The sequence below is a fragment of the Eleutherodactylus coqui genome, chromosome 8, assembly GCF_035609145.1.
Source record: "Eleutherodactylus coqui strain aEleCoq1 chromosome 8, aEleCoq1.hap1, whole genome shotgun sequence".
Classification (NCBI taxonomy): Eukaryota; Metazoa; Chordata; class Amphibia; order Anura; family Eleutherodactylidae; genus Eleutherodactylus; species Eleutherodactylus coqui.
In genome coordinates this window covers 126,885,683-126,898,453 of record NC_089844.1, presented here as the reverse complement: position 1 = coordinate 126,898,453, position 12,771 = coordinate 126,885,683, and the positions used below count along the sequence as shown (strand labels likewise).

The 12,771-nt window shown below is 44.0% G+C and overlaps 1 protein-coding gene across 2 annotated transcripts in view; it reads left to right on the top strand.

Annotated features, from left to right (window-relative positions):
* The window catches only part of TRRAP (transformation/transcription domain associated protein), a 157,018-nt gene that overhangs the window by 119,396 nt on the left and 24,851 nt on the right, over window positions 1-12,771 (top strand). For both annotated transcript variants that reach the window (XM_066576375.1, XM_066576374.1), the window contains exons 63-66: window positions 3,252-3,342; window positions 6,202-6,401; window positions 7,135-7,396; window positions 11,032-11,257. In XM_066576375.1, coding sequence (XP_066432472.1) covers window positions 3,252-3,342; window positions 6,202-6,401; window positions 7,135-7,396; window positions 11,032-11,257 — 779 coding nt within the window. The remainder of the gene's footprint in view (window positions 1-3,251; window positions 3,343-6,201; window positions 6,402-7,134; window positions 7,397-11,031; window positions 11,258-12,771) is intronic.

Below are 12,771 nucleotides of genomic sequence, written 5' to 3'. Positions count from 1 at the left end.
TGTAAAGCCTGCTGTAAATCTAGTTAAGTTGTAGGTTATACCTTATTATTGGATGTAAGTGCTCGCTAATTATTTTATAAAGTCGAGTGGAAACGAGCCGAAATTGCCTCATGTTTCACAGTAATTGTTCTGCGCCTTGTGCAGATTACTGGAGGCACGAAAATCATTTCTCAAATTCCATTAAACCAATTCAGTTAATGTATATGTGTGTGTCTAACTATAAGGTAAGGTAATAGTCTGCTACGTATTGTTTGAGACTATAAATATAACTCGGATCGCCAAGTATAGATCTACTTAAAGGGGCTTTTCAGGACGAAGGATATTGATGACCCATTCTAAGATTAGGTCATTAATATCAGATTGGTGGGGGCTTCTCCTCTCAAGGCCCCCCTGATCATTCGTCACATGACCTTTCAAGTGAATAGGACTGAGCTGCGATACCAGGTAAAGTCACTAGAAAGTATATAGCACTGTGACTAGTATGCAGCAAAGCATTCAAAAAGTGCCTCAGGGTGTACATTGGGCTTAGTAACAATAACTAAAACCAAAGTTGCAAGGAGGGCTGATGGGTTGTTCTCAGGACTCCTATAGTCATTGGTGGGGGTTCTAGATTGGGATATGTAATAAGTTAATTTTGTTGGACTATCCCTTTAATGCCCCCTTTGAAAAAAACAAATCTGCATTCTAACATGTCCCAACAGCATGGTCGTCTCCCCCCACCCCCCCCCTCATTAACTGACTGCACAGCCTCCATTAGCTCTATGCCCTTTGTATTTAAAGAGGTTGTACCAGGATCACAGGATCGGCGATGATCTCAGCGCGCTCCTTTTATTTCAGTGGGTTGATGGAAATATCTGAGCCTTACCGCTTGGCTATTTCCGCGGTCCCAGTGAAAGTGAATGGGACGTCAGCGCACTTGTATGACCAGCACTCCATTCAGTCTCCTCCTTACTGTGAAGGGTGCAGTAAGCCCGCAGTGAGGAAGACAGGGGGGCACGGGAATTGGTGGGGGTCTCAGACTCCCACTGATCAGCACGTTTTCACCTATCCTGCGGATAGGGGATAACTAATAACTCTGCTATAACCCCTTTAATATATTAACCCTTACAGCATGCTGCACTTTCTCGATCTCCCTTTGTTTTTAAGCAATACTTCGGTAGAGCACAGCGACACATTTCTCACGAGCCATCTGCAATCTACCATTTTCATGGCGACTGTTTGTTCCTTCCCCACAGTGAAATACGGAAAAGTTGCAATGAGTGAGAATCCTGGCGGTTTCATTATATGACCGGTTTCCATGGCAACCCTGCCCTTGTTATAAATTACATTCTCGCGTCCTGCCTCACAAGTGACACAATTTGTGCATATTTTATGAAGCCTTGTTAGGAGAATAGCACTTATGACAAAACGTTCCGCCACAAGATAGCTCACCTTCATCAGTATGCCGACGAGCCGCCTTAACCCTCTCGCTGCCTCGCTGGCTTTCATGTATTTGCATGACTGCTAATAAGATGCTTTCATGGGCATTGTGCCCATATACAATGGCGTATGTAATGTACGGCGGCTGAAGACCTCCATCTACCGACCTCGCTGTGGTTGAGGGGTCTCTGCTTTCACGCAGGATATTTTTGCCTTTAGGGCATGAATTCTGTAAGATTACTCTCTGATGGGCACTGCCAGTGTGTGCCATTGGGTACTTTTGGGAATTGTGGCCTCATTTTATAGACCTGCTGGCTGGTGTCATTCTGCCTGCTGTCTTTCCCCCCCCTCTATCTAGTACTGTACCTAGCTGGTAGCTCGCAGCCCTGATCATATTCTGCTGCGTCTTGGCTTTATACAGAAAGATGATCGAAAGGACGCTCTTTAATTGACCCTTAGCATGAGGTGTTGGGAGGAAGTGCTGAGGTGGCACATTTGCAAGCATCGCCTGTTGCTTTTTCATCATGGCATTGGCAGAGACGCAGCAGCACTTCTCATATTTAACATCATCATCTTCATTTATCTTGCACTATGGCTGCAGAGCGGTGCACTGATTTCGGTATTTAAGCGTTACCCAAGACTTTTTTTTAATTTTCCTATTATGGATGACAAGCCATGGCCAGTGTCCGCCGCTTGGATCTTGGCCAATCTGCTGATTACCAATGTTGCTCTGGAAAGGGCAGGAAGCGCATTACGCTGACCATAGCACAATACCAACCTGGGCTGTTGCACTGTGGTCCGTGGGATGTACTTTCTGCGCATTTCATAGTGACATCAGCAGTGGTTATCAGCTGAACGGCGGGGATCTGAATGGCGGACCTGAGAACAGGTCATCAATAGAAGAAAATCAAAAGTGTCCTGGAAAACCCCTTTAATCGTTCAAGAGAAATGTCAATTCCCCGATAGAATGAGAAAAATGAAGTTGATCATATAACTTTTCTATGTAAGTTTTTCATCACATGTATGAAGATGGTGTTTGTGGTCAAGCACATGTTATCATTCAGACAGTAATTGTCTGAAAAACTGATATATTTATGTAGAGTTTGCACTATGCCCCCTAGCAATCAGCTGTAATATAGCAGCAGGTGTGAGTGACTGCAGCTCCTCCACAGGGGAAATGAAGCATTGCATAATGATAATGGGCCTTATGTGCTGAGTCCTCCAGACAGAGAGAGGCTCTTCATAGCCACTCTCTGCTCCTGCTAACAGGTGAGGATCCTGAATGGAACGGCCTTATGGATAATTTAAAAATGCTTTCTAAGCCGAACATCCTCCTTGCAAATAATTTTTTAAAAATGGTGCGAGTCCATAGAGATGATTCCATTGGTTTTATATTCTAGTTTATTTCCAGCCCTTAAAGAGGTGTATTACCAATAGATAACTATCTAATGAATGGGGGTCCGATCACTGGGATCTTCACCGATCATGAAAACAAAGGTCCCCAACATGAATGGAGCGTGGTCACGTGTGCGCTCCACCGCTTCATTCATTTCAATGGGAGTACCAGAAATGGCGTAGTACAAGCGCTCTACCGTCTCCAGCCAGTCCCAATTCCAGTGAATAGCAGTTTCTTTCATTCGGGGACCTTCAGGACCCCCTGTTATCATGATCGTTGGAGGTTTCAGCATTTGGTTCGCCATTGATCAGACACTTTATCACTTATCCGATGGTTTGAGATCATTTCTATGGGTGGTTCAACCCCCATAAATGCCTGTTCTCATTTCCCCCACATTGGAAACGACCACAAGGTCTAACCGGTTTGCCTTTCGCAGGTTGGCAGAGTATATCCTCAAGCCGTGTATTTTCCTATCCGGACCCTGTATTTAACGCTGAAGATTGAGCAGAGGGAGCGTTACAAAAGCGGTGAGTTTCAGGCTTCCGAAAAGCAAATCTCTTGATTTTACACATATATTACATTGGGAGAGGAAATCATTTCATGCTCCCTTTTTGTGTGCTGATACAGCGTAAAGATGGTAAAAAAGACTGGAAAATGTATTTTCCTTCTCGCTAAACGTTTTTCTCCTGAATCTTGTGAACAGGTTTTTATATGAGATATCTCCGCTTTCTACTTCACATCTCAAATTGATTCCATATCGCCCTATGCGTCTCCGTACTGGTCTTGTACCATTGAGGGAAGATGGAATAGATCCTGGCAGTCATGCATTTAGATTAGGGTCTGGCCGTCTGTAACAGCATCAGAACTAAATTCCCCTAAATGCTTCCAGACAATGTCCCTCTTATGTATTTCTATGTGTCTGATGGCTAAACACCCTACGAAAGGGATTGTCCTAAGATTTTAACCCTTTCCAATCCACTGTCTGAAGACATTATGATTTAAGGCTGTACAGCTCTGATGTTTGAAGACGTCCAGCGGGGTTCTCTTACTGTATATTCCCAGCCTCTCTGCTGTTGGAGCCTATCCAACGTGTCACCTCTTGCAGTACTGGCTTTAGCCAGCAGATAGCGGCGTTGTATAATGGCAGAAAAAGAGTGAGCCCCCTAGGAAAACCAGGATACAAATTGGATTGGAAAGGGTTAACTAATCCCTGACCCGCAGGATAGGGTACGTTTCCGATGGGTAGAGTTCTGACCACTGGGACCCCCACCGATCACAATCACATGATCTTATATGACTATAGCTGTTGAGTATTTTCACAGCCACTCTGTTCATCTTTATGGGTCTGATGGATATTGCCAAGCGCTGTACTTGATTACCTGTCAGCAGTCCTCTAGAGATGAATGGTGCGGCAGCGCACATGCTCAACCACTGCTCCATTTATACGGCAGGTCATGGAAACTCTGGTTTTGAGATCCCACCTGATCCAATCAGGCACTTAATTGCTTTCCTTTGGAGAAGGGGATAAGTTAAAATCTTGGGATAATCCCAATCTAATTAAAATGATTTAAAGCGACTCTCAGCCTTTTAACATCAGATCATTTTTCAGTTCCAACATCCTGTGTGGATTAAATTTTTTTTTTGTACATCTTCATGTAATGGCTCAGTTTTTGTAATACAGAGCTGAGAACTCCAAAACAATAAACAGATAACATTTTGTCTACCTGCTGCCACCATACATACTGTTTTATTATATATTACCTATTTGGCTCCCCCTAGTGGTGACTGCCGACATCTGGAATTTTATTTTTCATCTCTTTGCTGGGCTCTACGCTACAAAATTCAAAAATTTGGATGCAAGTCCCATTTGCGCAGAACATTTGCAACTTTTCAGCTTTCTTCACTGCCTTCACCACTTTTGTTTAAAAAAAGGGGGGGCAGGCTTGTCAGGAGGGGGCATCACAGCTTTGGACCGACACATTTATTTTTAATTTACACAAGAAACTGGCGTAAATTATACCAGAAATCTAATTCAGCGCCTAGACGTGTAGATTCCTGTGCCAGCGCACAGAGAGGAATATATTAGTGATATCGTGCCCTGGAGGAAATTATATTAGGACCAGGCAAGTGCCAGTCTTGGTAAATTTCCTCCTTTGAGTTTTCCTTATTAGTCAAGTTCTCAAATTCCAATCATTCATTTGTAAGTCATATCTCTCTTTTTGAAAGATGGGTGACCTCCGATATCCCCTGTACTTAAAGGGGTTGTACCAGAATCACAAGTTATCCATAATCATGGGGTATAACTTGCTGATTGGTGGGGGTCTCACTGCTGTGACCCCTGTCAATCTCAAGAAGGGTTGCTTTTTACGTCGCAGTGACGTCATAATGAATGGAGCACCAGCCAAAAGCAGTCAGGGCTTAATTCATGATTTCAGTGGGGCTGATGGAAATACCAAAGTGCTTGCCGCTCGGCTATCTTCGGCAGCTACATTATAAATGAGGGGAGTGCTAGTTTGGCCAACTCTCCATTCAGTCTCCTCCTCACTGTGGAGGGTGCAGTAAGCCTACAGTGGGGGAAACGGGACCCTCGGTCTTGGGATCGATGGGGATCTCAGTGGTAAGACTCCCAGCAATCAGTAAGTTATTCCCTATCCTGTGGATAGGGAATAACTTGTTATTCTAGGACAACCCCTTAAAGAGGCATCACAAAGCATATCATATCCACGTTTTCATGCATTGCTATCTACAATTGGGGGGGACTCTGGGAAAGATAAATGCCATCTTTTGAGCATGCTTTAATGGCACCTCTAGTCTTTATCAGGGCTGTGGAGTCTGTCTCAGATTGTGGATGGTTAGAAATGTTCCGACGTCAGATTTAAAATAATGTAGAATTTATTAATTCTAATGTTGCCAATTCTTTCTTACTAATGAGCCATTTATAAAGGAGTCAACGTATGGAAACATGAGAAGTTTGGTTACCAACTCCACCGCCTGCACTGTACCCAAATATATAACTATCAGGCAGCGGGACGGAGTTCTTGGCAGAAGTGCTTTCTAATACAGTATATCCGGGCAGGTATCACAGTGACTTACAACACACACTTATTGTTTCAGTGCTTATACTTGAAGCAGTATAAACCAATATAACATTTTCTTGTTGCAGTATAAATTTGCTCTAGTTCTTTATATGAACAGAACACGGGCTCAGTACCGCAGGTCTGCTGCTAAATCAGTGGGCCCCCTTTGTTAAAGGGACTGATCATTTTTGCATAGCGGCTTATCCCTTTTTTTCTGAACTCCATTGGAATTGGCAATCTGCTGGAATACATTGTAGCTTTTTCTACCCATAGAATCTGGGAATATATACGATTGTATCTGTATTGCAGATTCCGGACAGCACCAACCAAGCTCGGTGGGCACCCAGTCTCATTCTGCCTCAGACCCAGGACCTATCCGTGCCACAGCACCCATGTGGAGGTGCAGCCGGATTATGCACATGCAGAGAGAGTTACATCCCACCCTGCTGTCATCATTGGAAGGCATTGTAGACCAGATGGTTTGGTTCAGAGAGAACTGGCATGAAGAGGTAAGTGCTGAGTGCACTATTAAATGTAAACCCAAAGCTGCCCATACAGTCAGTGGGTGGCTGCTAGACATTTTTGGTAACTATTTAAATGCGTTTTTCAGGCTATTTTTATTGATATCTGCAGAATATGTCAGCAATTGTTGATTGGCTGACGTGCACCGCTCAGGACCCTGACTGATCAGCTGTCTGCGTGCCCGCTGTGACCGACAAAATACACAGGGTGCGGAGCGGAAGCAGATCACTGCAATTCCTGTGTAGAGGCCGGCGCTGGTAATGGCAGATATAGCGGTTCTTGATTTTAATGCGATTACCAGCACTGGCCTATACACTGGACTGGAGCTGTCCACTTTCGTTCCGTACCCTGCATGTTTTGCCGGTGATGGTGGGCGCCCAAACAGCTGATCCCTTCATGTAGTTATGGGTGGCTACATAGTGCATCGATATTTCTCTGTATGCTTATACAGTATCCTGAAATTACTTAGAGGGGCATAGCTATAAGGGGTGCAGAGGGGATCGGTTGCACTGGGCGCTGGTGTCTGAAGGGACCCAAAGACGCTTGTGCCACCAGCATTGTAAATCACACATGGTAAGAGGGGCCCTTCTACAGCTTTTGTATTGGGCCCAGGAGCCTGATTTATAGAAACTGTGATAGTGCTCTGGAGAGAAGTGTTTTTACAAATTGTAGTATGTATTTGGAAAGCTGACATAGTGACTGCTGATTTCCTTGTTTCAGGTCCTCAGACAGTTGCAGCAGGGACTGGCAAAGTGCTACTCCGTGGCCTTTGAGAAAAGTGGAGCGGTTTCCGATGCCAAAATCACCCCTCATACTCTAAACTTTGTCAAGAAGCTGGTCAGCACTTTTGGTGTGGGGCTGGAGAATGTTTCCAATGTCTCTACTATGTTCTCCAGCGCAGCCTCCGAGTCATTGGCACGAAGAGCTCAAGCTACAGCACAGGATCCAGTCTTCCAGAAGCTGAAAAGCCAGTTTACTACAGGTGATTTCTTCATGTTCCACTTTCCTTCACTACCTAATAGTCTACAGGTACTACTCTGGTTTACGGGCTTGGTATAATTACACTAAAAGTCCACTTTGTTAGAGACCCCTAATCTAGTAGTTGAACCTCCTTGGGCCTTCAGAACTGACTAGATGATGTCTTCTACTGCTCAATGATCCTATTTGTTGGCCTTTTGACCACTGAAATCTTGCCTTTCTGGCAGCGGCCCTTGAACTGGTCATCTGATGTTGTAGTCCACCTGTACTAAGGAACGACAAGTTATATGTTCGTGCACGTTATCTGGAGCACCAACCTTGTGTTTGGCTGCAATTTGCTTGACCGTGCCTGTTCGTCAGAACAATTCTTGACGTCCTACTCTGATGACTTTCATTGGCAAGTTGTTTACGTCCACAGGATCCACTTTTGTTGGATGTTTTTCCTTGATTACACCGTTCTCAGTATATATTCCACACCATTGCATGAGAAAACCCCACAAGGTTGGTGGTGTTGGAAATCCTTGCCCCGGCTAGTCTAGTACTGATGACCAGGCCTTAGTGGAAGCCCTCAGATCACTGGATTCTAATGTGGATTCACACTTAATTTTAGTTTGCACTCCGGGGTCTAATGTCCATACAGAGAAGCTCCAATTGTGAAGGAACGGGGTCTTTAATAAAGTAGGCATTCAGTGTATATTTAAGTGGCCACAATGCTTCTCTTACTACCCAGTGCATACTGTGCATCGGCAGTCAGGCCCTACATCCTGCTTTCGGATTGGCCAGTGCTGCTCGGGAGAGCAATCAGAGAGCAGGTGTAGTACATCCCTAACAGAATACCAATGCACAGTGTGCATTGTATAGTCAGAAAAGTGCAGCAGCCATCTTGGAAGACCACAGAGGAGGGGTCCCAAGGACCATCAGATCCGCAGCAAATTTTCAAGAACTGAGAGCGGCCTCTAATTTTACTCGCTCATACTCCTACCCCTTTTCCTTGTCCAAGGACTGGAGGGTCGCTTTAAAGCATAAATCCCAATACAGTATTTTATCTTGATACATAGGACTTGACTCCGGCCTGTTTGACCCCACATTTTGTCTGCCCCTTTAAACCCTACTGTTTAACCTCTCGGTACATAATACAAATTATATTGGGCGCCCAAAGGTTAGCACTTTAGCCCTTCCGTGACTCGCAAGCCATCTGACGGCATGCTAATTTTGCAAGCATCGTACAGCCACTGTGATATGAAAATTGGCTGATGGGATTCACTTTAACGTAGCTTCCAGCTTTAAATATGACCTACATATCTGGAGCCCATTAAGTTTTTCATGATGCAGGCTGTGTGGCACAACAGTTGCATGACAGTAGATAATGGAAGACGTGAACCATGTGATTAAATTTAATGGATGAAGGCCAGCAGGCTAAAAGGCAGCCGTGTGTTCTCCTCTAGTCCCAGTGATTGTTTGCACACTATCAGAAATTCAATTGCGGTTAATGCTCTGAAATGTTGCCTTCCTTCTGTTTAATGGGTCTGCGTTGCTTCCAGAAATGCAGTTTTGAATAGAAAAAAACCCTTTCAGAGGACGACGTGCTTGATTAACCTTTAAAGATCTATTCATATCTATAGATTGTAAAATATTTCCTGGCTGGTGGAGGTTGAGGAAAGCTTCTTGCTCCGCGCTGTGAAGAATGGGCACATCTCGTACATCAGGGACTGGGATTCCTCTCGGGGATTTATCGCAGCAGATGTTTTTTTTCTTTTTTAATAGTCTAACTTCATTCAGTCCGTTGCTGGTCTGGTTTAATGAGCGCTGTGCAGCTGTGTACGGAAGCCTTCCTAATAAAACCCACTTTGGTATGTGCTGCAGTGCAGCTGCTCGCTGGGTCTTTACATAGTGATTGCATCATTAGAGATGGGAACAGATGAATAACGCCCTTTAAATGCATTGGATCACTTTTGCATGCGGCTCAGAGTTGTCTACTCTCAGGGATCCCTGCAGGAGACCCCGTGATGACGGCATTGTAAAATGTGCACTTAAAGGGGTATTCTGACCTAAAACATATATTGCCTATCTAGTACATAAGTCGATGCCTCACTTCTGGGATACAACGCTCAACTTTTTTTACATCAGTGCTTTAGACTTTGGAGCAGCAGTGCCTATGCTCAACCTACTTTTTCTCACAAGTTCAGTCCGATACATTGTTTTGTCCCATGAATAGAACTTATTCCCTATTCATAGGATAGGGGATAAGTATCTGATTGGTGGGGGGTCCAACTGCCGAGACCCCCACCGATCACAAGAAAGAGACTCCTGAGTGTCCATGAACGAATGAAGTGGTGGTTATGCATCCACATTACTACTCTATTCATTTCATTGGGACTGTTAGAGATAGCAGAGTAGAAGCACTCCACTATTTCCCACTATTCCATTGAAATGAAAGGAGTGACAGTGCGTACATGTGACCACAACTCTAATTGGGCACACCCAGGAGCCCCATTCTTATGATCATTGGGGTTTCCAGCAGGCAGACCCCACTGCTCAGATACTTATCCCTTATCTTTTGGATAGGAGATATGTTCTTTATGTCAGACAACGCCATTAAAGTCTACGCAAACCTTTGTGCATGAAAAATCAATACATACATCTTAAAGCCCCTCAGAAAAAAAAATGATTCACTTTTGTTTTCTGCATTGAGTTTTCCTTCTCATGCATTTAGAAAGCCTTATACTTGGTGTGCAAGTTCTCATACATCCAGGTTTCTGGCTCAGGGGTGTTCCCAGCACTAATCAGCTGGTCTCTCTCATGAATAAACAGAAGCTCACTTTCCTCTTTCAGAGGTTGTGTAGCATAACCACGGAGATGAGGTTCTTTTAAACTCACCTGGTCCCCATAGTCTGCAAATTTGACTCTTCAGACAGCTGTGCTCAGTGCTCTTCCATAGTGTTCTATAGGAGCACAGTGTCCTGAAAAGAGCCAAGTTTTCAGACCACGTGCGGACTTCACAGGACATCTCAGGAATGTAGGAGCATGTGGGTATAAAAGATAAATCCCCCGGCACCACGTTGCCTTCCAGAATAGCACCATAATTAGTTTTTGGTGCTGTTCTTTGGTGAAAGTGTCCATTTAATCACCTTTCCAAATGTATGATTCCTTGGGGTCCAACCAGGTGGGATACTCAGGGATCATAAGTACAGCCTACCTCAAGTGAATGGAGTGACGGTGGACAGTCATGACCACTGCTTAGCTCAGTGCCTATGGAGATTGTCAAACGTTGCACTTGGCTGTCTGTCAGTCCCACAATAGTGAATGGAGTGGTGGTCATGCATGCCCAACATGCTCCATTCACTGGCGACTGGTGCTCTGTGCTCGTAATCCCTGTGGGTCACTCGGATTGGACCCCCAGCCATTATACATTTAGTATCTATTCTGTGTTTTTAGAGGTCCCCTTTCAGCTTAAACTGAACTCAATACCCTTTTAGCTAAAGGTAAACCTTTATATACAGTGCAGAGAGGACTTGATACTGCGTATTGTTACACCTGCAATTTAGAATTGTCTCCGCTGTTGAGTCTGTGGGGTCTTTGACCTGGATGATAGTCACATTTCGGTCCACACTTACATTTTCTGTTCCTTCTGCCCTTCAGACTTTGATTTCAGTGTCCCCGGCTCCATGAAACTGCACAATCTCATCTCCAAGCTCAAGAAATGGATCAAGATCCTGGAGGCCAAAACCAAACAGCTGCCCAAGTTCTTCCTTATCGAGGAGAAATGTCGCTTCCTCAGCAATTTCTCCGCTCAGACGGCAGAAGTCGAGATTCCTGGTGAATTCCTCATGCCGAAGCCAACGCATTATTACATCAAGATCGCCAGGTAAATGAACACTTCCTCTGCTCGCCGCACTCGGCACATCACTAGTTTGATGATGTCTTTGAAGCAAGTTTTGCTTGCAACTTTGTGAACTTCCAGCTGTCAGAGCATGATGAATTGTTTATTAACATTGCCATTTTGGGTACCACTCTTAGCGTTACCTTGCTACCTGATTGTTCTGGAAATGTGTTCTCATTTCTCTCGTTGCTATGACAGTTCTGGGGCATTGTCCTTTCTTGATGGTAAAATTCTAGAATAGAAAGAAAAATTGAATGCGGACAACTAATGGCTTCCCAAGTGAAGTCCTTGACCGATACCAGCAGACTAGGTCGGAATGATAGTTTAAAGGGATGTTGTAGAAGATGAATCTTCTTCAAGCAGACATAAATATGCCTTTTCTTAATCGCATGAGGGAAAGGGTTAGACATGTACATGCACTTAGACAAACTTACATCACTTCCAGCACGTGTGTGTATAGGGATATAGAATATATATATCTGTTGTCATAAAATCTTTAAAAAGGGTTTGATAAGATTATATTAATGGGTGTACTTTTTAACAATGCCACATTTGTCCATAAGCTGTTTTTGGTATTGCAGCTTTGCAGATCAGACACTTTGAAGTAAATGGAGCTGAGCATTAACCCCTTCCCGCTCCATGACGTAGCGGTACGTCATGGAGCAGCGGGGTATGTATGAAGAGAGGTTGCGTGGCAACCTCTCTTCATACAGTGCGGGCGTCAGCTGTTTATCGGCCGTTCGGCCGATCACGGCTATTAACCATTTAAATGCCGCTGTCAATTCTGACTGCAGCATTTAAATCCCCCGAACATCGTTCGCGGTGAGATTGGGGGAGCCGTGCAGGTGTCATGGCAGCCCGGGGGCCTAATGAAAGGCCCCAGGGCTGCCTTACCAGACTGCCTATAAAGCCACCCCCGTAGGGTGGCTTGATAGACTGCCTGTTTAAATTGCAGTATGACGTAATGCAATAGCACTACGTCATACTGCAGGAGCGATCAAAGCATCGCATGTTAAATTCCCCCAGGGGGACTTCAAAGTAAAGTTTAAAAAAAAAAATAATAAAGTTTTTTTAATTGTAAAAAAAAAAGTTATAAAAGTTGCCATATCTATTATTAAAAATCTAAATCATAAAATAAAAATATGTATTTGGTATTGCCGCGTCTGTAAAAGTCCGATCTATCAAAGTAGTGCATTATTTTTCCCGCATGGTGAACGTCGGCCAAAGAAAAAAAATAAAGGACGCCAGAAATGCACTTTTTTAGTTACCCTGTCTCTCAGAAAAAGCGCAATAAAAAGTTGTATGTATTCCAGATTGATATTATCGGAAACTACAGGACATACCGCAAAAAATTAGCCCTTGCTCAACTACGTCGACGGAAAAATAAAAAAGTTATTGCGTGCAGAAGATGACCGCAGAAAGTAATTGAAAAAAATTAAATGTCTTTGGAAAAAAAAAAAGAGTAGCATAGTAAGAAAAAATCTATACAAGTTTGGTAT